This window comes from Labeo rohita, chromosome 11 (assembly GCF_022985175.1).
Source record: "Labeo rohita strain BAU-BD-2019 chromosome 11, IGBB_LRoh.1.0, whole genome shotgun sequence".
Classification (NCBI taxonomy): Eukaryota; Metazoa; Chordata; class Actinopteri; order Cypriniformes; family Cyprinidae; genus Labeo; species Labeo rohita.
This window is the reverse complement of record NC_066879.1, coordinates 19,014,879-19,042,103: the sequence shown is the minus strand read 5'-3', so window position 1 is coordinate 19,042,103 and position 27,225 is coordinate 19,014,879. Positions and strand designations below refer to the sequence as shown.

Sequence of the window (27,225 nt, the reverse complement as noted above, 5' to 3'; positions counted from 1 at the left end):
AATGACAGAATTTCTATTTTTTTTGTTACATATTTTTTCTTTTATATTGCTTTGTCTTTCTGTTAATGTTTTTTTTATCTACAGTGATGGAAAAAGACCTTAAGCTGGTTTGCGTTTGGTGCATGTTTATAAAAACTAAATATAGAACTGATTCTCTTCTTTACTGTGACATTTGCTTCCAGGATAATAACCACAATCCCCTGGAGTGAACGAATACGTCCTGGATTAGATTGTTTACTGTATATGTGAGTGTGTGTGCGTCTGTGTGTGTGTGTATGAATCTCACAGCCATCCTCTCTCTCTCTTTCTCCTCTCACAGCCATGTCCAGCTACTTGTACATAGTAAAGTATGAGTTTCCACTGGTTATCCAGGCTTTTCTCAAGGTGGATAATCCATCAGGGTGAGTACACATGTCTGCGTGTGTTTAAAGTTGTGTTTTAGTTCTCAGAAAGTAACACAAATACATCATCTTGTTTTTTCCACTGTTTATTGGCCACATTAAGACACTTTATTACCACATGACCCGTTTCAAGCATGTTAAGGTATCAACACACAGAAAGACTTACTGGAAAGACAAATAAAACGTGAGATCTGTTTAATGTATGCAGCTGTTTTTACTAGATGACAGTGACATTAAATGGAAACCAAATGAAGTCTGCTGCTTCAAATGTTTCACTTGAGAAAAAGACGAAGTAATGTTCCACATGAATACAGTAATACTGTAAAATATTTGTAGAATTTAAAAGATCCGTTTTCCATTTGAATAGGTTTTAAAACGTAATTTATTCCTGTGATGCAAAGCTAAATTTTCAGTAGCCATTACACTGTAAAAAAAACAAAACTTAAAATAATTTGTTACCCTGCTGCCTTAACATTTTAAGTTCAGTCAACTTGAAATGATTGATAAGTGAAAACTGATATTTATGTTGACTAAACTAAAAATTTTGTAAGTTTGTTAAACTTAAAAGCTGGGTTTGTTACCCAGCTGCCTTAAAATTTTAAGTTGAATCAACTCAAATAATTGTCGTCACTTAGTACTTAACATTTCAAGTTGACTAAACTGATTTGAGTTAACTGAACTTAAAATTTTAAGCTAGGTAACAAATTATTTTAAGTTGACTTAAGTGTCATATGTTATGATTTCTGAAAGATCATGTGACACTAAAGACTGGAGTAATGGCTCCTGAAAATTCAGCTTTGCAATCAAAGGAATAAATTACATTTTAAAATATATTAAAATACAACACGTCTGAACTGTAATATTTCACAATATTACAGTTTTTACTGTACTTTTGATACAAAAATGCAGCCGTGATGAGCATAAGAGATTTAAAAACATTCAAATTTAAATTAATAATTTCAAACCTTTGACCAGTAGCGTATATGAAACACAACTAAGAGCTCCATGACAGCAATAAAAATGTCCTTTGAGCAGAAAAATGCTAAGAGAGACAGAAAGCAGTGTGTGGGCATGTATTCATTGAAAGGCCGAAGGGGAAAAAGGTTGTTTGATTAGTCGAGTCTGCAAAAGCACCTCTTTCAATGGCATTTCGTTTCTTTTTTACAAAATACCAGCCTTTCATTGTGGGCATGAGGGTGTTAATGCTAGCAACCACATCAGTTTGGCCCCTGGCAACGATTACTGCCAATTTGTGTCTGTGTGTGAGCTGTGCAGTTTCTCTCAGATCAATAGGTCCCTGAGGATTTCTGAGTCACCCAGTAAAACCCACCAGCGTAATTGTGTGAATATGTGTGCGTGTTACAGGAGAACTATGATAGATGGACTAGATCTGATGAGAACCGGTTTGTATGCGTGTGAAGGTCAGATCTCTCCAGACTATAACACTCTGTTGCCCAGCCAAGGAGGTGTGTGTGTATGTGTGTGTGACGGTCCGTGACGCAAGCCGACTGCAGATGCGATGACTGGAGCTCGGCCTGACAGAAGGCCTGTGCGCACACTCTGGAGGACACCTCAAAAACTCCACGGAAACGACCTTTGGCTGCCTCATTTGAATTCCTCACCTCTCTAGGCAAGAGAGGAGGATCACGACGCAGTAAACAGTGACTATTCATTTCGGTTTTAGCAGGCAGTGCCCATGAATCTACATGTGTGACAGTCTATGTAAATTAACACCAGGAAAGTTTAGTCAATGTAGTAGAGTTTAGTCAATGTAGACGCTGTATTTAATTCGACACAAGGATAAACTTGTCAGAAAGTAAGACTAAATATGTCGAAAATATGTGATTATATGCACAACCATTTAAAAGTTTGGGGTTGGTACGATTTTTCAAATGTTTTTGAAAGACGTTTCTTATGCTTATTGAGGCTGAATTTAATTGATCAAAAATAGACTAAAAGCTGTAATATTCTGAAATTTTATTACAGTTTAAAATATCTGTTTAAATATATTTTAAAATGCAATTTATTCTTGTAATAGAAAGCTGAATTTTCAGAATCATTACTTATGTCTTTAGTGTCACATGATCCTTTAGAAATCATTCTAATATGCTGATTTAATGATCAAGAAACAATATCATTATTATTAATGTTGAAAACAGTATTATATTATTTATATTTATTAAAACAGTAGTATATTTTTGGGGAAACCATTATGTGTTTTTTAGGATTTTTTAATTAATAGAAATTTCAAAAGAACAACATTTATTTAAAACAGAAATCTTATTTAATATTAATGTCTTTACTGTTACTTTTAATTAAGGCATCCTTACTGAATGAAAGTACAGTATATTAAAAAAAAACTTTCTGACCCCAAACTTTTGAAGGAAATACATATAAAGAAATAATATCATAGGTAGATAAAGCAACATATGTTTTTCCATAACTTTAACTCATCAAAAATAACGGCTTAATTTTTTAAGTTACACTCCCAGTCAAAGGTTTTTGAACAGTAAGATTTTTAATGTTTTTTTTTTAAAGAAGTCTCTTCTGCTCATCAATCCTGCATTTATTTGATCCAAAATACAGCAAAAACAGTAATATTTATATAACAAATATTTTTACTATTTTAAATTTTTTATTTTCTGTTTTAATATATTTTAAAATATAATTTGTATTATTATTATTATAATAATTTGTTGAATTTTTAGCATCATTACTCCAGTTACATGATCCTTCAGAAATTATTCTGATATTCTGACTTGCTGCTCAAAAAATATTTATTATTATTATTATTTTATGTTGAAATCAGCTAAAATTTATCTGCATTTGTCTGAAATAAAAATGTTTTGTAACATTATAAAGCACCCTTGCAGCAAACAATTATACTGACTCAATATATATATATATATATATATATATATATACTGTATATACTGTATACTCATATATACATATATATACAGAATCTTTCTGCTCATCAGAGAATTCTAAAAAACTGTTCACAACTGTTTTAAATATTGATGATAATAATAATAATATATTTTCTTGAACAGCAAATCAGCATATTAGAATGATAGAATGAAGAATTGTGTGACACTGAAGACTGGAGTAAAGATGCTAAAAAATTACCATTAATCACGGGGGGGAAAAATAATTTTAAAATATATTCAAATAGAAAACAGTTATTTTAAATAGTAAAAATATTTCAGAATTGTACAGTTTTTGCTATACTTTGGATCAAATAAATGCAGGCTTGGTGAGCAGAAAAGGCTTTTTAAAAAAAAACATTAAAAATCTTTGACTGGTAGTGTATATGAGGTTCAACTAGTCAAGTTTTGAAATGTCGAAATAATTTCCAACCAGATTATACTTGGCAGCAAGTATAGTAGGTAAACCTTTTTTATAGTTTAGATATTTTTGCTAGCAATCAAAAGATTTTTAACAGCAATTTGGTTCTGATATGTGAATGATAGCAATGCAGATGCAGAAAAGCTGTTGCATGTGTTAAAGTGGCTATTTTCTTCTCTTCCTGTCTTGCTCTTTGGCAAAGCCACAATTTGTGCGCTGTATTTTAAGCCACTTTGGTAAGAAAGTTGGTTAAGAGCGAGCATGTAAATGTGCCCATTTATTCTGCACCCAGACATGTCCTCATCCAGACTAGACATGGAGGGGTGAATGGGGTGCAGAACTGTTGAGAGAAAGTTAGTGTTCAGGCAAGTGTTGGCATGCCTTTCAATGGCTGACTCACACTACTGCCCATGTGAAACTTCTGTGGCAGAGAATGAACATCGCACACAGATCCTAAGCCAACCAGTACCACAGTCTAGCACCTTCTCCTCCAGTTCAGCTTGACCTCCTACAATAACATCACTGAGATTATAGCATCTGAACTTAATAAAATCTACACTCCACTGAACATCTTTGGTTTGATAGAGTCGTTCTATTGTCTCATATCAAGCTGAATTTCCGGGCAGGGTACAGGCCGTCCTTAATAAATCTCTCGGTCTTTGTCGTTCAGAGCTTCTTTGAGAGATGCCTTGTTTTTGGTCTTAATGGGGGGCAGAATAACAAGATTAGCAGCTTTAGGACGAGTTAGAGAGAGAGAGGATTTCCTCTAAATTGGCCTGTGATTGAGCACAAGGGTTTGGGTCTAAATAGCTGATCGGTCACACATCACATTTAAAAGGAAGGGCACTGATTGCTCCCCCTAAATAATTACCACCTCCCTGTCCCGGTGTTGTTCAGCAGTGTAATTTATGCATTGCACTGTAAGCCATTTAAGCAACATACTGTAGTAAGCAGTCATTTATTATTATGAAAATGTAATGCATTTGTAATAATTAATAAGAGAACTGCTGCTCCATATGCAAATGCCCAAGGGATATGTTAAATGGGTCAATATTTGTTAAAGCAGTAAGACACTCCAAGCCATACAGTGGTTTCATTACAATTAATGGGTGCTTTTTGGCCTGAACTGAACTGAACTGAAATTTTCTGATGGTTTACCCAACCCCATGTCATCCAAGATGTTCATGTCTGTCTTTTTTTACTCGCATAGAAATGTTTTTTTGAGGTAAACATTGCAGGATTTTTCTCTATATAGTGGACTTCAATGGTAGCCAACGGGTTGAAGGTCCAAATTGTAGTTTCAATGCACACTGTAAAAAAAAAAAAAACTTAAAAAAGTAGGTGTTCGTCCTGCCTTAAAATCGTAAGTTTACTCAACTCAAATATCTACGTTTCATGTAGTACAACTTAAGATTTCATGTTGACTAAACGTAAAGGAACACTTACTTTTTTTAAAAGTTGAAACAACTTTTTTTTTACAGTGCAGCTTCAAAGGGCTCTACACAATCTCAACTAAGGCATAAGGGTGTCATCCAATCTGTTATTTTCTATACTTTTAACCACAAATGCTCGTCTTGCACTAGCTCTGCGATGTGCGTCTTCAAGTGTTGCTTCTCGTTGGAAAGGCAGAGTGAAAAACTTTTATTTTCTCCTCCAACTTCAAAATCGTCCGACATTGTCAATTTACCTTTTTTTTTTACTTTCTTTGCTCGCTTTGTAAACTGTGTCGGAACTTCCACCTATGTCATGTGTGCATAATTACGTAATGCGTGAGGCCGAGCTAGTGCAAGATGAGCATTTGTGATTAAAAAGTATATAAATTAGTATTTTTTTTTAGAAAATGACAGATCGTTTTGCTAGATAAGACCCTTATTCCTCGGCTGGGATCGTGTAGAGCCCTTTTATGCTGCACTGAAACTGCACTTTGGACCTTCAACCCGTTGACCGCCATTGAAGTCCATTATATGGAGAAAAATCCTGGAATGTTTTCCTCAAAAACCTTAATTTTTTATTTTCAACTGAAGAAAGAAAGACTTGAACATGTTAGATGACATGGAGGTGAGTAAATAAACAGTAAATTTTCATTCTGAAAGTGAACTTCTCTTTTAAGCATGGTAAACAGCACTGATTGAGTTTATAAAACAACAGAAACAGCAATACGATTAAAAAAACTACATGTACAGTGAATAAAATGCATCAGTATTAATAATCACAATAAACAATTCTTCCATAAAATAAGCTAGTAAACCAGTGAATAGTTTGAATTCAGAATGTAAGAATCTGTGTTATTTTTGTATTTTGTATACTGTGTTTATTCATATTTTAAATTGGCTTTTATTTTTATATTTTTCTGTTTTCATTTTAAATTTTAGCCTAAGTTTTAGTAATTTTGTCATGTGTGTGTGTGTGTGTGTGTTTTTTCCATTTTATTTTTTTCTCCTTCATTTTTCTGTTTAGCTTTATTTTTATTTCAGTTCAGGTTTTGTAATTTTTGTACTTTTTGAACTTATTTTAGTTATTTGCCGAGGAAACATTTATAATTTTATTTAATTTTGTTTGTTTAGTTTTTTAGTTTTTTGGTCATCATTTATTTTAGTTTTATTTAAATTAACAAAAATCTTTTTTAACAGTGGTTCTGACTATAAACGTCATCACTGAGTGGCACTATAACTCTAATGCTCCACAGCGTTTTAAAATAACGTACCATCTGCACTACACCTAAACCTACCAGACAGTAAAAACAAAAGCAAATGTGACGTAAAAACGCTGTTCCCGAAACATTTCTGAAATACATGAAGCTGTAATCATAACTGTTTACGAAAACGATTACAAGTGCTCGCTGTTTTACCACCTTTAGTGTTCATTTCTGTTGGAAACTGCAGTGATATGTACTTATTAGTATGTATTTCCTGTCTTGCAAAAAAGTTCCCACAGGTACGAAATTTTCATTCACACAGAGTTATCAAATGTGCATAAAAGGTTATTTTGTAACATGTATAACCCTGTTTTTGTGTCTGTCTTTGTTCTGTGATTTGTTTGACAGGGAGTGGTATTTAAACGGCAATTACCTGGTCGTCATTGTATCATGCACTGTCATCTTGCCGCTGGCTTTAATGAAGCAGCTCGGTAAGTCGTCTCATCACCCCTTGTTCTGCTCACCTCTTGTCTGCACATCTGCATTATGTATTCATAATTATTGCGTTATAAAAGTATTACCCAGATCAGACTGCTCACAGAGGTGTTGTGGGTAATTGTGTTTCAGGGTACCTGGGCTACACAAGCGGTTTCTCTCTCAGCTGTATGGTCTTCTTCCTTATTTCGGTATGTTTGTTGCTCTTGTTAAAGAAATAGAAATAGTCTCATCATTTGTGTGTTCCCTTGTCCTCCTATTGTTTTCTGTTATTTTAAATAGTAAAAACATTTAAAAATTTGCTGTTTTTCCTGTGCTTTGAATCAAACAAATGCAGGCTTGGTGAGCAGAAAAGACTTTTTTATAAAACATTAAAAATCTTACTGTTCAAAAACCGTTGGTTGAGCAAAAATTGACAAAGTAACTGTCAATATTGTTTTTAAAATGTTGCTCAATATTAACTTATTGTTTATCTAACTGTTGTATGATAATCTGTACAGAATCACTCATGATTGTGCAATATTGCTGAAATTCATATTGTTTTGTGTTCGAAGACGTCATTCTGATTTGGAACAACATGCGCAAGTAAATGATGACAGAACTTTAATTTTTGGGTGAACTATCTCTTTAAATGTTTCCTTCAGTTGCCATGTGCTGCTTAGTATTCCAATCACGAAGCAGTAGTCTGCTATTTTGAAATTTCTCTTTGAATAATGGTGCTGAGAGCGTGAAAATTAATATTTAATCTTGATACAGTTCCAATTAGCAGTTTATAAATCTTCTAATACGCTGGGGGATTTTGGGATGTGCTCATGTTTTCCACCAGCAGGATCAGCGTGTGATGTTGTATGAGAGTGTCTTGTATTTTTAGAGTGGGGTTGTGTTTGGTGCACCTCACTGACCTAGTTTTGGAGGGCAGCTTTAATCTTTGCACACGGCTCCCACTCTGTCCTCATGCTGGTGTGTGAGTGTGGCATTGGCTTTGTCACATCTTCGTGCTGGATTTATGAAACCGTCCAGTCTTTACAATCCTGTCTGAGTATGATAACATTGCCTCTTTCTTCTTCTCTTGAGTCATTATCGCTGCTGTGAAAAAGCACCAGAGAAAAGACACAATGGCGACAGAGCCACCTTAGCATGCTCTCTCTCTCATCCGACTGGTCATGTGACACTGAATGACAATATAAAGCAGTGACGTGTACCTTTCAGGATTAAGGGGTCATGTCATGAGAAACCAAGCTAAACCATGTTTAAACAACAAAAAGCAATACAATATATGTGACCCTGGACCACAAAACCAGTCATAACGCTCAATTTTTTCTAAACTGAGATTTATACATCATCCGCAAGCTGAATAAATTGCTTTCCACTGTTGTATATCAATATTTGTCCGAGATGCAACTATTTGAGAATTGGAATCTGAGGGTGGAAAAAAATCAGAATATTGAGAAAATCACCATTAAAGTTGTCCAAATGAAGATCTTAGTAATGCATATTACTAATCAAAAATTAAGTTTTGATATATTTAAGACTGGTTTTGTGGTCCAGGGTCACATATGAGCTTTAAAACCATTTTTTAAAACTACGCAACTAAGCAATAAACTTGACTCATCCTTGGATTTCTGACATCTAAAAACTAAATAAATCAACTAGTGCTGTCAAAATTAGCATGTTAATGCATGCAATTAATTTTTCTAATTTAACAATGTTAAAAATATTTATTTTCTTAATCGATTGACAGCACTAAAATCAACAAATGACTGTCGACATTTACAACAATGCATATTTTTGACAAAAAATAATAGAAAAATCAAAATCAACCTTTTTTTTTTTTTACATGGAACAGTTTTTATAACTTTTAGACAAAATATTTTGTAAAAGTTTGCATGTTTTGAGTATCATATTTAATACATCAGGCTTTTATGACTTTTATGATATAGTATGATATCGGAGAATATGGAGTTCAACATAGGAAGAAAAAAACAAACTACTAACATAAAATGCATATAAATGTAAGTTGTCACTCTATATCTCCTGTTAATATGCATTAGTAAGAGGATATTTGAATGCTTCGTTTTATGACCAAAGTGCTGTAATTTCTTTTATTGTGGGGCAAAACATATAATGCAGTGTAATACAATGAAAAGAGAACAGATACATAATCATAAGAAATTAACAGATAAATGTTCCTCAAAAGCCTCATGTATCATATCTGAAATACCATTTTAACATGATTTTTAAAAAATGATATGGATAATCAAATATAAAGTTGATTCAATCCAGCAAGTGTTTATCTTGAAATATTACTAAGAATATCAAATGTATGCTTACATTTACACTACCAGTCAAAAGTTTTTGAACAGTAAGATTTTTAATGTTTTTAAAGACGTCTCTTCTGCTCACCAAGCTTGCATTCGTTTGATCCAAAATATAGTAAAAACAGTAATGTTGTGAAATATTTTTACTATTTAAAATAACTCTTTTCTATTTGAATATATTTTAAAATGTAATTTATTCCTGTGATCAAAGCTGAATTTTCAGCATCATGCTGACTGGTAGTGTAATTCATAAAAATATGTTTTTACACCAAAAACAAATGCTCCCCAACTGAAATGGGACATTTTTAGAATTACACTAAAAGATCTTTAACTTGCTAAAATAAATAAATAAAATTATTACTTAGTCAGATATTGGAATGCATGTACAGTAGTAGATTGTGTATAACAATTTTTGATGTCGATATTTTAAAATTGCTTAGAAATCAAATATGACATGACCTGTTTAATTATGAGGGACAGAAAGTGAGTTTGAAATCATCATGGAAAACATTGCGACTAACTATTAGTGGAGCCTAAGGAGAAAAAATGATTAAACAATAACATGAATCCATAATGACTAATTGCATGATTAGCGCAACCTATGCAAGACTTGTTAATTACTCAATCTCTTGTCTTCCTCCAGGTGATCTATAAGAAGTTCCAGGTGAAATGTCCTTTTGAAGACTTTTCCCATAACAGGACAGTGTTGGGCTTTAACACCAGTGTGGCGGCTGATCCCGGAGGAGTGGAGATGACCCATGAGGCTGACCCTGCCTGCACCCCCCGCCTCTTTAACCTCAACTCGCAGGTATATCATTGAATAACTTATGAATATAACTTATAAATAAATCATGCTGTGAAATTCTTATGAGTCATATGATATAATACTTTCAGCCAAATCAAATGACAAACACTGTATTTCCCAGTAAACCATTGCATGACTCGCATATATATGGACTTAATCCGAACAGCCATTTGCATATCAGTTCTCAACGTGAATGAAAATCTAGATTTGCATTTTTCCCCACATACGTCCTTTACTGCCAGACTGATAAATGTGAAAGTCTGTAGTCAGGAGTCTTCGGCTCAGTCCGGGACTGGCATTTTAAATGAGCCCAGGCCTGAGCTCCGTCCAAGTCTGACTTAATCACAGCTACAATTAGCTCTCTGTAATGTGCTACAGTGTTTAATGGGCTTTAAAGTGTGGGGTTTGGGGTTTATGGTTGCCGCTGTTGTATCCATGGTGACGTGACGTGGTTTGGTCTGTGTGTTTTTTAGACGGCCTACACGGTTCCCATCCTGGCGTTCGCGTTCGTGTGCCACCCCGAGGTGCTGCCAATTTACACAGAGCTGCGGAAGTAGGTGGCAATTTCTTTCGCAGGTCTAGAATCACAGATGAGTCACGTTGTACATATGGATGCTATTACACTGTGCACGGCTGCCCATCTGTTTCACTGTCCAGAGAGTTGCGGTTTGACCAGTCTGGAATTAACATATTTACTTAAAGGTTTTCAGGGAATATTATGCATTCAATACAAGTTAAGGCCTAATCTAAGGGTGCAAAACAATCAAAATATTCTATTAACTGTTGGAAATGTACAAAATATCTTCATGAAACATGATATTTACTTAATATCCTAATGATTTTTGGCACAAAAGAAAAATCGATCATTTTGACCCATACAGTGTATTTTTGGCTATTGCTACAAATATACCCGTGCTACTTATGACTGGTTTTGTGGTCCAGGGTCACATATCAGAGGTTTTTAGTGGAGACTGAAGTGGCTTGACTGTATGAACCAACATTTGGGTTTGTGTATGCATTCATCTGACTATTTTTTGTCACATCCTTATATTCTCTGATTTCAGCCCCACAAAAACAAAGATGCAGCACGTCTCCAACATCTCCATTGGAGTCATGTACGTCATGTACTTCCTGGCTGCTCTGTTCGGGTATCTGACCTTCATTGGTGAGGCTTATTATCATCATTCCCTACTATATTTGCATTCTTCACGCATTTAGTGACGGTTCCTCAGCAAAGATAGAAAATGAGTGACAGCAAGAAGTGACAGTAAAAATATTAGTCAGAGTGTACTGGCATTTGTACAATTAGTAACATATTAAGCCATAAATTCTTACAGTTGAGCTGAAACGTTTACAGAATTCAGAAAAATCCCTTAAATTAGGTTCCTTAAATTCTTTGGTTTTTCAGCATTTTTGTGTATTTGAACCCTTTCCAACAATGACTGATTGATTTTAAGATCCATCTTTTCACACTGAGGACAACTGAGAGACTCATATGCAACTATTACAGAAGGTTTAAACGCTCACTGATGCTCCAGAAGGTAAAAATATGCATTGAGAGCCGGGGGGTGAAAACTTTTTGAATTTGAAGATCAGGGGAAATTTAACTTACTTTGTCTTCTGGGAAACATGTCATTTATATTTATATTTGGGCAAACTAATAAGAAAAATGTACACACCCCCAATTAGGGCTGGGCGATATGGCCAAAAAATGATCACGATAATTTTTTTTTCATATCAGTCAATATCGATAATTATCATAATGAATGTAAAATTTTTCTTTCTTTCAAGTTTAAAGGCAGAGTTTTGCCACAATGTGAAAGTTGTAAAAACCAGACATTAAATGTGGCTTTAAAATATTCTTTATGGTCAGAACATGACAAACACTTCATGTTTCCTTAACAAAATCATTTCTTAGTTTGCTTGTTTTATTGCGTAATATTGTTTCGAATAAAGAAACAGGTTTGTAATACCTGATAATAATAATAATAATAATATATATATATATATATTTTTGTCTCTTGGAAATACATGTTTGATAGTAGTTGGGCTGCATATGTAGATTTATGTTCATTATCAAAATCAGTAATATCTGTAAAAATTGTAGCAACTTCATTTTTATATGGTGAAATTTAATTAGTTTGAGAGTTTTTGTTTTATTTATTTTTTAATTAACCATTGCTCTTCCATAGTATCATCCATAGATCATGATAATAACAGTTGACACCACAAATATAGCACCTCAATACCATGGTAAAAATGTAATATGGTTCCTAGGTTTGTATGAAAAACAGTAGTCTAAATACATGTAGTATTTAAATGCATAAACACTATAGCTTAATCACAAAAAATATTGTAATTATATTCCACTACTCCTCCTTCAATACACTGAATACATGTCTACATTAATAATATAATAAATTCGACACAAATATACCCATGTTTCTGACACAATACCACTGTGCAGTTAATGCTACTACAATAAATCTATGGTAAACGATGGCGATTTGTAGAGTAAAAAGTTTGAACCGTCTGTAATAGCTGCATATGAGTCCCTCAGTTGTCCTCAGTGTGAAAAGATGGATCTCAAAATCATACAGTCATTTCTGGAAAGGGTTCAAATACACAAAAATGCTGAAAATCCAAAGAATTTGTGGGACCTGAAGGATTTTTCTGGAGAACAGTGGGCAATTTAACTGTTCAGGACAAACAAGGGACTCATGAACTGCAAGGTGTACGTATAATTTGACCTCAACTGTAGATGTAGCAGATAGGAAGGGAACAGAATGCACTGCACTATTTTAAACTAGTATCTTAAAATGCATGTGTACATAATCCAAAAATGTAAAACTGCTGCAAATAGAACATGTCCTGTGTGAACATTCTCTAAGAATTCCAATCAAAATGCAGATGTTGTGCCAATAGAGAGGCATTAAGTCCTCAACTGTTTCCAAGTCTCCAAACGTTTCATGTTTCATTTTGGTCAGGCTGTTGACTATATCAGGCCAAAGATAACATTCACAAAGTCTGATTTTGGACTTGCTTGGATGGCTAATACAGAATAAATCACACATATATGGCCAGGGATGAAGAGCAAGGCTGAAATTTTGTATGTAACAGAGCAAGAAGCAGCAGGGAATGCTAGTCGCCACAATTGCTGAAGGTCATTCGGTCGTTCAGGACAACTCCCTGCCTTTTTACACGTCAGGAGGAGACAGCAGTGTGACTCAGCTGAGATGGAGAGAGTGGAGGAGGTTTTGTTGAGGAGAAAGAGGAGGTGAGATCTGTCAGGATGGATGTGCTGAGTGGTCATTCAAGTTGAGAAGTCAGAGGCCAGCTGAGATCAGTGTGACTGCAGCGGTAAAGAGGCAGAAAAGAGTGCATTTTCTAATTTTAGGGGGAGGATTTTAAAGTTCACCTTGATGTTTTAAAGCTTCTGAAGCATGAGCAGATTGAGACCTGCTTAGCTGTCAGCATGTGTTTGCTGATGTCACAGATCTAATCATCTGTTTTAACAAATCAGTGTTGGATGCAAGGTCATGTTGAAGTTGTATTAGCACTCCATCTAGTGGCTATTGTGAATTAATAAAAACATTACCAATGCTAGCAGGAAAAAGAGTAATCTAATACAGTGGTTCTGAAACTGTGGTCAATGAAAATCAGTTACACAGTGAGTTGATTTACATACACTACTGTTCAAAAGGTTTGTCTTTTTTACTTACCACGGTAGCATTTTTTCTTTTTTTGAAAAATAAAGTGAAAACAATATTATTAACAATTTTTTGAAATTGAGATTTATAGATCATCTGAAAGCTGAATAAATAAGTTTTGCATTGATGTATAGTTTGTTAGGATAGGCGGTGTTTGGCCGAGATACAATTATTTGAAAATCTGGAATCTGAGGGTGCAAAAGCAATCAAAATATTGAGAAAATCGCCTCTAAAGTTGTCCGAATGAAGTTTTTAGCAATGCATATTACTAATCAAAAATTAAGCTTAGATATATTTATGGTAGGAAGTTTACAAAATATAAACATTACCAACATGAGCAGGAAAAAGAGTAATCTAACGCATGGTTCTCAAACTGTGGTCAATGAAAATGAGTTACACAGTGAGTTGATTTACATACACTACTGTTCAAAAGGCTTGTCTTTTTTACTTACCATGGTAGCATTTTTTTTTTTTTTTGAAAAATACAGTGAAAACAATATTATTACAGTTTACAATAATTGTTTTTAATACATTTTAAAATGTAGTTTATTCATGTGAAGCAAAGCTGAATTTTTTTAGCATCATTACATCAGTTTTCAGTGTCACATGATTCTTTAAAAATAATTATAATGCTAAGAAGCACTTTTTAATTATTATTAGTATTAAAAACGGTTCTGCTGCTTAATATTTAAATAATGTATTTAGTATTTAATATACATATACACTGCCATGTATGTTTTTTTCTGCTCATCAGTGCTGCGTTTATTTGATCAAAAATACAGAAAAAAAACAGTACTATTGTGAAATATTATTGCAATTTAAAATAGTGGTTTTCTATTTTAATATACTTAAAAATTGAATTTATTGCTTTGATGCAAAGCTGAATTTTCAGCATCATTACTCCAGTTGTCAGTGTCACATGATCCTTCAGAAATCATTCTAATATGCTGATTTATTATCAATGCTGGAAACAGTTGTGATGCTTAATTTTGTTTTGGAACCTGTGATACTTTTTGCAGGATTCTTTGATGAAAAAAATGTTAAAAAGAACAGCATTTATTTAAAATAGAAATCTTTTGTAACACACTGTCGTTCAAAGTTTGGGCTCAGTAAATGTTTTCTTTCTTTCTTTAAATACTTTTATTCAGCAAGGATGTGTTAAACTGATAAAAACAGTGACAGTAAAGACTTATATTGTTAGAAAAGATTTCTTTTTTGAATAAATGCTGTTCTTTTTAACTTTTAATTAATCAAGAATCTTAAAAAAGTATCCAGAAATATTAATCAGCACAACCATTTCCCATATTGAAAACAAATCAGCATATTAGAATAATTTCTGAAGAATCATTTGACACTGAAGACTGGCGTAATTATTGGCTGATGAAAATTCAGCTTTGATCACAGGAATAAATAATATTTTAAATTATATTAAGATAGAAAACTCTTATTTTAAATTGCAATAATATTTCATAATATTTCAGAAATTATTTCATTCTGTATTTTCGATAAAATAAATACAGCTTGATAAGAATAAGAGACTTATTTAAAAAATATTTTTTATTTTTAAATTTTACTGATCCTAAACTTGTGAACAGCAGTGTATATGTATTATAATATTTAACATCCTTGAAACTGTAATACATTTTTTTTTTCAGAATTCAAAAGAATACAAATATTCAAAAGAGCAGAATTTATTCTATATATATATATATATATATATATTTTGTAACAGTTCAGTTTAATAGCACTATTTTAATGTGTCCTTCCTGAATATAGTATTATATATAAAGTATAAATATTTATTAAAATTAAAAAAAGAAAAATCTTACTGACCCTAATTGTGTTAACATTCATTTGTGATCAAATGTTTCTGTTGTCTCCGTTCACTAATTGATTCAGTTCAGTCCAACTTCTTAGCTAGCAAACAATCGACTTGTTTAGGTTTAATACCTAAAAGTAGCAGTAAATTTAATTTAAATGAATTAAAAGATTTATTAAAAATGAGATTATATTGTGGTTTCCCACAGATTTGGTTTGTTAGGTGGTCCAAACTATTAGTTTTTTTTTGGTTGTTGAAATGGTCCATCACCTAAAAAAGAACTAGTGAACTGAAAAAGAATTATTATTATTAAATAAACATTTTAATTGTACATTTTAAATTACATTTAATTTAATATTACATTTAAATGATTGTATTTGTTTGTAGATAAGGTAGAAGCTGAGCTGCTGCACACCTACAGTCGGATCGATCCGTACGACACACTCATCTTGTGCGTTCGTCTGGCTGTGCTGACTGCCGTCACGCTCACTGTACCCATCGTGCTGTTTCCTGTGAGTTTTACACATACAAACACCATTACAATTTTAAATAAACTACATCTTATCAAGTTACAACTTTCCTAGAGCAGTCAGGATTGGATGACAGCCAGTATTTCAGTATCTGATTTCAGTGCTTTGCCTTTTGATGTCTCTTCTCAGGTAAGAAGAGCAATTCAGCAGTTGTTCTTCCCAAATAAAACCTTCTGGTGGCCACGTCACATCGCCATAGCTGTCACCCTCCTCACCCTCATCAACTTACTGGTCATCTTCGCCCCAAACATCCTGGGCATCTTCGGAGTCATTGGTGGGTTTGGTGCTTTCTTTCTTTCTTTTGTAGTTTCATGGGTGTGAAAAAAGTGTGAGAGCAGTGTACAGTGTCCTTAAAGGGGTTATCGGATGCAAAGTTCACTTTTTCACTTTGTCATTTACTCTCGACATCTGAGCTGCTGAAGATGCAGCGGATTAAGTTTGTTTGTAAAGGGAATTTGCCTCCCGATCTACATAAATGCGTCTATGTTCGCGCAAATCATTCGTGATCCAGCTTCACCTACAGCAGAAGTGAGTTTAAGGGTTTTTTAAATGAATCTCTGCAATCACCTTTCCTAATAACGTGCTAGTTAGCAAGTTTAGCTGCTAAATACGGCTAAAGTAAACAGGCTCGTCACTCCACAGAGAGAAGAGAGGGGCGGGGCGAGCAGAGCTCATTAACATTTAAAGCAGCCTCGACCAGAATAGGATGATTTTGCAGAGCTGATTTTGGCAAGGTAAAAAGGGTGTTATTTTATACAGCCACTGAGAATTTTTTAACCAAAGTATATTACAGATTTTTCATTAAGACCCTAAAGAATGATATCAACTTGTGGAAATTGGGCATCCGATGACCCTTTGAAAGGAGAAGTCCACTTCCAGAACAACAATTTAAAGATAATGTCATCCAAGATGTTTAATGTCTTTCTTTCTTCAGTCGTGAATAAATTGTGTTTTTTGAGGAAAACATTTCACGATTTTTCTCCAAATAATGGATTGATATGATGCCCCGAGTTTGAACTTCCAAAATACAGTTTAAATGCGGATTCAAACGATCCTAAATGCGGTTGTTAACGATCCCAGCCGAGGAAGAAGGGTCTTATCTAGTGAAACAATCTGTTATTTTCATTAAAAAAAAATACGATTTAAATACTTTTTAATCTCAAACGCTCGTCTTGTCTTGCTTTGCCTGAACTCTGTGTATTCTGGTTCAAGACAGTTAGGGTATGTCAAAAAACTCCAATAGTATTTTCTCCCTCAACTTCAAAAATAATTTCAGAATCATCCTACATCGCTGCAGAAGTACCGACCCAGTCTTTGCAAAGTGAACATGCAAAGAAGATCAAACACCCTTAACAAAAAAGGTAAAACAGCGATATAGGGCGATTTTGAAGTTGAGGGAGAAAAAAAGGTTGGAGTTTTGGGAGAGCAAGACAAGACAAGCGTTTGACATTAAAAAGTATATAAATTGTATTATTTTTATGAAAATTACCAATTGTTTCGCTAGATAAGACCCTTCTTCCTTGGCTGGGATTGTTTGCAACTGCATCTGGGAGCGTTTGAAGCCGCATTTAAACTACATTTTGCAAGTTCAAACTTGGAGCACCATGTTAGTCCATTATATGAAGAAAAATGCTGAAATGTTTTCCTCAAAGAACATAATTTCTTTACGACTGAAGAAAGAAAGACATGAACAATGGATGACAAGGGGGTGAGTACATTATATGTGAATCTTTGTTTTGGAAGTGGACTTCTCCTTTAAATCTCACCATGACAACCTCAAGGACCTCATAGTTGCTTTTATCTCCACATGCATTAGTGTCTCAGTCTTAGACTATAATACTGTACGAACAGTTCCAGCCATGCATAAATCCATCGCCAACAGCATTATTAATCGCCTTTGGAATGTGTATATAATTATCAGCAGGGCCCCATTATGCTTTTCCATTTATTACATTATAGTTTCTCCTGGTCTCACACTTAACTCGATAACACTAATTGTTTCTCCACTGCTTGTGAGTTTTACCTACCTCAGAGAAGAATGCACACTATTGTTCTCATGGGCCGACCACCATGAGAAGTCTCTCAAAGACTATGGCTTATGTAACTTCAATAGCTTTAGCACAAGATTTAGTCCTGAGGCATGATGTTAGTGAAGAATGAAGGTTTAGGTTTGCAGTATGTAAGCGTGTACATGTGTTTATTGTTCTGTAGGTGCCACGTCCGCGCCGTGTCTCATCTTTATATTTCCAGCTGTGTTTTACATTCGCATTGTTCCCAAGGAAGAAGAACCTATGCGCTCACCGCCGAAAATATTTGTAAGTACTTGGAAATGCACTACGGTATTAGATTCCTTCCCATTCATCCACAATGTTATCTAGTTTCTTAGTGCTTGTAGGAATGTAGATGCTTTGAAAATGTTCACACTATTAGATTGAGATCCTCTGAAAACTAATCATGCTAAAAAGCTTTGTAAATCCCTTGGGTAAATCTTTTGTGTGACCCAAAACTATTGTAAACTAGTAAACTAATTCCACTTAAGTTACAGCAAACTGCAGGAAACAGGAGATGCTGGGCGAAACTTGAACGTGTAATTGTAGTATTTGTTGTACATGTCCAAAGAAAAAAAACATTTTTATAAACATTTTTATTTTACCCACATAGCTTTTTTTTTATGACAGCTAAAGGTATTTTCTCCCTTTTTTCACATTGTAATGTATTTTTTGATTTTTAAATTCAGTTTCATTTAATTAAAAATTACATTTGTACATATCATTTTAAGTATGCAAATACAAAATATTTAATTTATGCTCATAACAAAGAAAAAAAGATCATGCTTATGAAAATGTCATAATGCAAAAAAAAAAAAAAAAAAATGTTCTGAAAACTGGCCTCATCTTGTTTTATTTCATTTATCTTTTTAGATGATATACTTCATTAATGTTAAATGTATTTAAATGTAATGCAAAATGTACTTTATTTTAAAACCATGCATATAAAAATGGCACAATGCCGAACAATCTTACAAATTGGCTTTATTTTGTTTGCAAATTATATTTTTATTTAATTTATCATTTTAGATGACATTTCAGTAATGTAAAATGTGTTTCATTTTAATGCAAAATGTGCTTAATTTTAAAATCATGCACATGAAAATGGCACAATGCAGAAAAATATATTACAAGTTGGCTTCATTTTGTTTGCAAATTCTATTTTATTTCTTTTTTTTTTAGACATTTCATTATTGTAAAATGTATTTAAATATTTTTTTTCTAAACTGGCTTCATTTTGTCTGCAAATTTTATTTTATTTCATTTATCTTTTTCGATAACATTTCTTAATGTTATCTAAAAATGCTTAATTTTAAAATCATGCACATAAAAATGGCACAATGCGGAAAAACATCTTACAAATTGGCTTCATTTTCTTGCAAATTTTATTTAATTTCATTATAGTTTTAGACATATTTCATTAATGTAAAATGTATTTAAATGTAATGCAAACGTGCTTAATTTTAAAATCATGCATATGAAAATGGCACAATGCCGAAAAAATCATACAAGTTGGCTTCATTTTGTTTGCAATTTTTTTAATTTCATTTATATTTTTAGATGATATATTTCATTAATGTAAAATGTGTTTAATTGTAATGAAAAATGTGCTTAAATATGCTTTATTTTAAAATCAGGCACATTAAAAAGGGCACAGTGCTGAAAAAATGTTGTTTGCAAATTTTATTTTATTTCATTTATCTTTTAGATGACATTTAATTAATGCCGAATGTGTTTAATTGTAATGCAAATTGTGCTTTATTTTAAAATCATTCACATGAAAATGGCACAATGCAGAAAAAAATTACAAATTGGCTTTATTTGGCTTTATATCTTTTTAAATGACGTATTTCATTCATGTAAAATGTATTTAATTGTAATGCAAAATGAGCTTAATTTTAAAATCGTGCACATAAAAATAGCACAATGCACAAAATAAATGTACAAGTTAGCTTCATTTTGTTTGCAAATTTAATTCAAATTTTATTTATTTATTTTTAGATGACATTTCATTAATGTAAAATGTGCTTAACTGTAATGTAAATGTGCTTAAATATGCTTAATTTTGAAATCAAGCACATGAAATGTTGCAATGTTTATTTTATTTTGACCCAGATATTTTGTAATAAGCACCCAGTCATATTTTTTAGATCACATATTTCATTAATCACTTGAGCAACGTTGTTAATAATCCTTCCTCTCTCCTTCTTTTCCAGGCTGCTTGCTTTGCCATTTTAGGAGTCCTATTTATGATAATGAGCCTCAGCTTCATCATCATCGATTGGACATCAGGGTCCAGCAAAGGAAGCAGTGGTCATTAGGCCTCATCCTCTAATGGTTTATGCTTTTTAATATTACTTTCGGGTCAGTAGTTGGGGAGGATGCATAATCTCTCAGTGATCAGTCACGAGTAGTAACAGATTCCTAGCTTTAGTTGCATTCAATCAATGCATTATTTGGGCCATGTGACCTGCATGTGCTGTAAATGGGGTCTTGCCCCATCTCAGGCCGGCATTAAATCTATTTAAAGGCCATCCGCTTTCACAAAGAAGCGGATGGGACAATGGAAATAGTTGGTTTTAAAGCAAAGAGAACATAATCAGAAAAGACAACCAGAATTAGAAAATCAAAGCTTGTGATAGTTAGTTTGTGCCATAGTAACAGCACATGCAGTATGCAGGGTTTGCAAACAAAAGGGATTTTGCATTCTAACCAAATGGACTCAGCTGGCCCAACCTTTATATTATGACCTTTGATCCTTGCCCTTCGGCCACATTCACAAGAGATTAGAATCACAGTAAGTGCTCAATTCTTATGGGAGGAATAAAGTGTTTATTTCATCATATCTCATCATAGATATAGCAATACTCTGTGCAATAGCTGTGAGATATCTGACACGGAAGGCTGTTGAGAAGCGACGCACGACCTCGTCCAGAATCCAGATTTGGTGCAGTCTATTACACAATTTCAAATTTATGCAAATTGTACGTATAGATGTACATGTCACATTTTTATATGGATTTATAATGTTTATCCTTTATATAATATATTAGTAGATATATGAGCATAAATATATATGATATATATAAGAGTATTCAGATTCATCCGGTGTTCTCAAGCTTATCTATCACATCCCTTTACACTATTTGTGACTATTAAGGTAAAATGGCATCTTTGATACATTAAGATTTAAAGAGACAGGCACATTTGAAATATTCTTCTTTTTTAGGAACACTACTGGTTGCGATGGGAAAGCACAGATTGGAAAGCACAGTTAATCATAGGGTCAGGTTGTAATGATCCCATGAGTCCTGCTGACTGATTTTGAACCACCCTCTGGATTTATATGCGGAGAAAACCAAAAACACAGATTCACAGGGTCTTCTCCTTAACTGGAGAAACAAATGTGGTGCATTGATGCACATAAATGTTTTAGTTAATGTTGCCCGGTGGAAGCTGATCGTTTTGCTTTTAGATTAAGGCTTAAAAAAACAGGCTATTAACCCAAGTAGACGGATGATTTCAGAGATCGTTTTCCACACAGGGCGATTACCGAAATCTTAAACTGTAGCACTTTCAGTTGAAGCACAACTTCCGTTCAGTCTCCTAACCTAGTGACCCAGTTACAACGTATAATCATAGATTAATATATTTTGTAAACAGATATAAGAACAAAAGCCTACGTACTACTAACTGTAAATTGTTCAAAGAAAAAGTAACGTGTGGATGTCTAACATGGTACATAAATATTTTAAACTTTGTAATTGAAACTCCTTAAAAAACTATAAATCAAGCACTTACTGGCCCATAATGATCTTAGTGGTAACACTGTGGTGTTTTAGTGTGTGTGTATGTGTGTGAATGTGTGTGTCCTCTTCTCTTCTCGCTTATGGAGAATACTTCAGTCAGTGAATGTACTGTATTGGACTGTAAGATGTCTAAATGAGATGTGCATTTAAATTGTGGTACTTTTTTATTCAGTTTTTGTCTAAGTAATGTTTAATGGATAGAACAACCACACATATAACTAAATCATCATATCTGTGAACCAGTGTTAGCATAATTACATATCTCGATATCTTCTTTCGGTGTTTTATATGTCCCTGGTGCTGCATCGAGGGCCTGTCAGACAGTGAAGGCACTGTAAAATATATTTCAAATTACAATCTGTACTTCCTTGTTTAAAAAAAGCTTGGCCAGATGCGTCATTTCCCTCTTTGTGGTGTTTTGGATATACGTACATGAGAATGAGATTAAAGATGTCGGTATGATTGCTTAAGTGTATCATTGAAATGACCCATTGAGATCATTGATATTTTTTGGTGAAGAAGCATTTAGTTGTGTGTTTTGGTGATGGTGAGATGTTGTAGTGGTGTAATGCCGCACACACCAATGTGGTTTCTTAAGCACAAAAGTGTCCCATCGTTTTAGCAGTGTGTGTTTATGTGTTCACATGCCTGAGAACTAATTGTGCCAGTTGTTAAGGAATTGCCAGTATCTGTCCTTAAGTCCGTCCGTCCTTGATTCAGAGTCTGAACATGACTTTGAAAGTATGTGAATCTTATGCAGACATGCCCAGGTTGCATTTCACCCCAAAATCAGACAGCAACAACAAAAAAAATCTGTATACCGTTGAGGTCAAAAGTTTACATACACCTTGCAGAATCTGCAAAATGTTAATTATTTTACCAAAATAAAAGGGGTGGGGTGAAAACTTTTGGAATTTGAAGATCAGGATAAATTTAACTTATTTTGTCTTCTAAGAAACATGTAAGAAACTTCTGTAGCTTCTTAAATGGGTCATTTTTATAAATTCAACTATTAATTTCTCTTGTGGACCATACGTAAATGTCTGTTATGTGAAATATCTTATGCAGACCAGTACTAAATAAAATAATATGCATTTTGTATGATCCCTCTTATTTTGGTAAAATAATTAACATTTTGCAGATTCTCAAAGGTGTATATAAACTTATGACCTCAACTGTATATTATATATTCAGTTATTTATATACTTTCATTCAGAATGCTTTAAATTGACCAAAAGTGACAATAAATATGTGTTTTATAATTTATATTTAAAATAAATTATATAAGAATGCTGAAAAAAATGAGCATCAAATCAGCATATTAAAATTATTTCTGAATGACTGATGAAATTTTGCTTTGCCATCATGGGCTTAAATTACATTTATAAAATGTATTCAAGTAGAAAACAGTTATTTAAAATACTTCACAGTATTTTTGATGTGTATTTTTAATATATATATTACATTATATTACTATAACAGGGTTTATTTTCTCTAAGAAAAATTTAATTTTTGTCATTTGATTTTGGGGTGACATTTTCGTGAGATTCACTGAGAGAGATTGTAATTTTGATTTGATAATGTTTGTGATTATTTTTAAAGAGAGTTAGCGTTTGTGAGTATTTTAAGGAGAAAAGACTCCTTTCTGATGTATCCACTGCATAAAATAATGATTTTATGATGAGTTTATGTTAACTAGTAAGATCTTATTAACTTACTATCGTATAGCACAAAGTAGGAATCTTTAGTATCGATGGTGAATCATGCATAAATACTGTTCCCAATTATAAAAGTACAATCTAATTGCTGCAACTAGAGCATTAGAAGTGGTGCACCAGAAACTGCCCCGAACCACAAGATCCCCCATAATGCTGTGCTTGCATCCCCAGGCTTTCACATGCACAGCTTTGACGTCTGGGCTGACAGCAGCACTTTTTAAGCACCTGCAGATCATACAATATGATCTCCAAATCTGCAAGGTATCACAAAGTAGCAGAGGGGGGAAGATTTAAATTGTGTTTTTAGCAGCTGTGTACTTGTGTTCAGTTCGCGTGATGTTTTCCTTGTGATGTAATGAAAGTGTCATCTGTTTGTAACAGTTTCTATGAATTCATTACTTACATGGCAGCATTTATAAATAATGTACATAAATGTAAACCCTTTATATTATAAGCACATCTATAGTTTGTATATTGTAAATAGGCAGATGATGTTTAGTCTGATGATTAAAACGTAATAATTTTTAAAAAATGCTTTTTAAAAAGCCAGTTTATGTCTTTATTTTCTTTATTCTCAGTATCGAGTACATTGCTGGCAGTTAATGTACTGTAAACAATGTTCAAATAAAAAAGAATAAATAATATTCATTCATTCTTGAATCTGTGGTCTCTATTTCTTATATTCATGTTAGTGTTCAGATGATGTCTCTGTTGTAAACTGAACAGGTAACCAATGTAAATGAGAGTTAAATGCCCTATGCATGTGTCATTTATCAGATCTGTATGAAGCAACTAACCTTACATTAATTGCAGGTTGAGATAAAGTCTTTTTCAAGGGCACAGTGGTTTGAAAGCAGCTCCTGCAGATCTTTTCTTCCATCATCAGCAACTGTCTCTTTTCCTTCCTGCTGACTGAAGTGCAAAGCTGTTTACGTCTCACATGATTTCTCCTGTGAGAAAATGGACAGAGCATTTTGTTAATGCTCGATCTGAATGCATCCAATCTGACAAATATGCTGAAGATTCTCAAGTTTAATGTATATCACCTCAATAGTCTTAAAAATAAAGACACTTAAACGATTCAATAAACAATCTTTAAAACCCATGGACCCTTTTAATTAGACATGAAGCTTCTTTATAGTGGAAAACTGTTCTTAAGATTATTTATTTGCTCTTCACACTGAAGAAAAAAAAAGGTTCTTTTAAAGAACTTTTAAGAATTGCTCTAATTTATCTTAATTTGTTTCGTTGTAGCTCTGTTTACCTGCATATGTAATCTGATAATCTATCCACATTATTTTTCAGGATGAAGAAAAGCCGTTTTCTGCCACTGTAGGGAAAAGGTGAAAAGATTAACAAAGTGAAGTAAACGGTAAAATTGTTTGCACTGCAAACCAGTGTGTTCATAATTAAAATAACACGTTAAAATAATATGGTTAAGACACATAAATTTGCAATATCAAGCTGCAAAACGAGCTTTTTTTGTACAGCTCGTTCTGCTGTTTGATATTACAAACTGGTATTTCTTATATTTTACACGTTGATTTGAAGTGCAAATAGTTTTACCGTTTACTACACTGTTTTTAGTTTAGTTAGCCTACTACTGTTTTTTTAGTTATTTACGTGTAGCGGCTTTTACATAAAATATCTTAAGTTTGCGTTGCAAACCCTGGTGAAAAAAAACAGCATATGCTGGTAGGTATGTTTTGATGCTGGAATGCTGGTTAGGTAGGTTTTGATGCTGGTTTAAGCTGTTCCTTTGCTGGTTCATGCTGGTCCTTGACCAGCAACATGACCAGCAAAAACCAGCAAAGGACCAGCTTAAACCAGCATCAAAACCTACCTAACCAGCATATGCTGTTTTTTTCACCAGGGAAATAAGGTAGCCCTTACGAAAAAGAAGTTGATTCAAGTGTGCTATTAGTATACTTCTTTTAAACTAAAAATAGGAAAGTATACTTTCAGTCTACTTTTTATGTACTTCTCAGAAATGTGCTTTATATACTTATCAGAAATCTACTTAAAATTACATTTAAGTATACTTGACTTACACTTAGAAAAAGTCTAAATATATTTGAGCAATACTTGTGCTCTGAGAATCAGTGTTTTCATTGTTACACGTGAGATGCTATTACACATCTTCTGTACAGAATTTCCAAAACACAAGCGAAGAAGAAACCAAAACAGATGCTTCCACACTGTAAAAAATGCAAATACATATTTTCCATTTTACAAAACATTTTGTCTCAAATACTAAAAAAATGCTATTTTCTTGAAACTGAAAACCCTTGTCAGACCAACAAAATTACGCAAATGTTGTCCCAACTAGTCAAACACAGTTGTCTGAGCAAAGAATTTCATATTGTTGAAATTTTAAGGCTTTGCAAGTTCCCAGCATGCATTGCAGCATGAATAAATTATCCAGTTACTGTTATAGGATTATTGTTTTGCTGTTTGCTGACTTAATTTAAACTTTTTTTGTTGTTGTTTTGTCTTTATTGTTAGTTATTTGTTGTACTGTGACATAAAGATCTCATCTTTTTAATATTTGCTGATTGCCACCATTCTTGAGGTTTGTGTATCTAGTTTTGAGGCCTAGTGCCCGGTTGCATAAAGAGCCTTAAGTTTTTCCCTTAAGTATGAAACTTAAGGCATGATTTCCCCTTACGTAAGGGGATGATTTAAGGGTGTTGCATATAATCCCTTAAATACTTCCCTTACTAAAAGAGAAACCGTTAAGTGTTTGACGACAGCGATTCAAGGTTTGCCGTTAAAAAAATCTATTGTTGCTATGGACACGTTATTTTGTAATGCAGATAGTGGTGTAAGTTTTCACAGAGAACAGTATAACACGGATAAGGAGAACAAAATATAAACCAAATATAAACGAGAAGGACCAAGCGAGACGGAAACTCAAACTGATAATTGACTCAAAAGAAAAATTCTGAAAAATCATTTTATTGAGTTTCCGAGGCGATTGAACATTATGAAGCGTATGTTTCATTTCGAAAGCCGGAGGGCGCTCTTGCGCTGAAAGTCCAATCCGGACTCATAGAAGTGTTATGATGGAATACAGCAGTAATCGCTGCAGCTAAACTGAAACGTAAACACAATAAACACACGATTGCGACAATATACGGTTTATGTGTGTTTTTTAAGTTATCTCCAGGTAATACGTAGGAAAATACAGGAATAAAATATCGAATATAAATTTGTTCTCGTGTGTGACGGACTCTTGTTTGAGGTATTATGTGTGAATGTAATTTAATCAATGGTTATGTGTGAATAAATGCCTAAATTAATCTGTTTAACATATAAAGAGGACGATCGTGGATTGAATCAGCGCGCTGTTTAACACTTAAGGTGACATTTTCCATACCTTATGTTATACTTAGGGAAATGACAGCTAAGGGGCTTTATGCAACACTTAAAGGGGTTTAAGGGATACTTAATAGAAATTCTAAGGGTCTATGACGTTTCAACTAAAGAAACCCTTAAGTGACATTTAAGGGATATTTTATGCAACGCCCTTAAGTGTAAGGGAAACATAAGGGCGATCTTAAGGGAAAATTACACTTAAGGCTCTTTA

At 33.4% G+C, this 27,225-nt stretch overlaps 1 protein-coding gene across 2 annotated transcripts in view; it reads left to right on the top strand.

Annotated features, from left to right (window-relative positions):
* The window catches only part of slc38a3a (solute carrier family 38 member 3a), a 58,589-nt gene extending 34,301 nt beyond the window's left edge, over window positions 1-24,288 (top strand). For both annotated transcript variants that reach the window (XM_051122051.1, XM_051122052.1), the window contains 10 exons: window positions 320-401; window positions 6,793-6,875; window positions 7,012-7,070; window positions 9,841-10,005; window positions 10,476-10,555; window positions 11,067-11,167; window positions 15,919-16,043; window positions 16,191-16,335; window positions 18,273-18,376; window positions 20,326-24,288. In XM_051122051.1, coding sequence (XP_050978008.1) covers window positions 320-401; window positions 6,793-6,875; window positions 7,012-7,070; window positions 9,841-10,005; window positions 10,476-10,555; window positions 11,067-11,167; window positions 15,919-16,043; window positions 16,191-16,335; window positions 18,273-18,376; window positions 20,326-20,430 — 1,049 coding nt within the window. In that variant the 3' untranslated portion in view covers window positions 20,431-24,288. The remainder of the gene's footprint in view (window positions 1-319; window positions 402-6,792; window positions 6,876-7,011; window positions 7,071-9,840; window positions 10,006-10,475; window positions 10,556-11,066; window positions 11,168-15,918; window positions 16,044-16,190; window positions 16,336-18,272; window positions 18,377-20,325) is intronic.
* The last annotated feature ends 2,937 nt before the right edge of the window (window positions 24,289-27,225 follow it).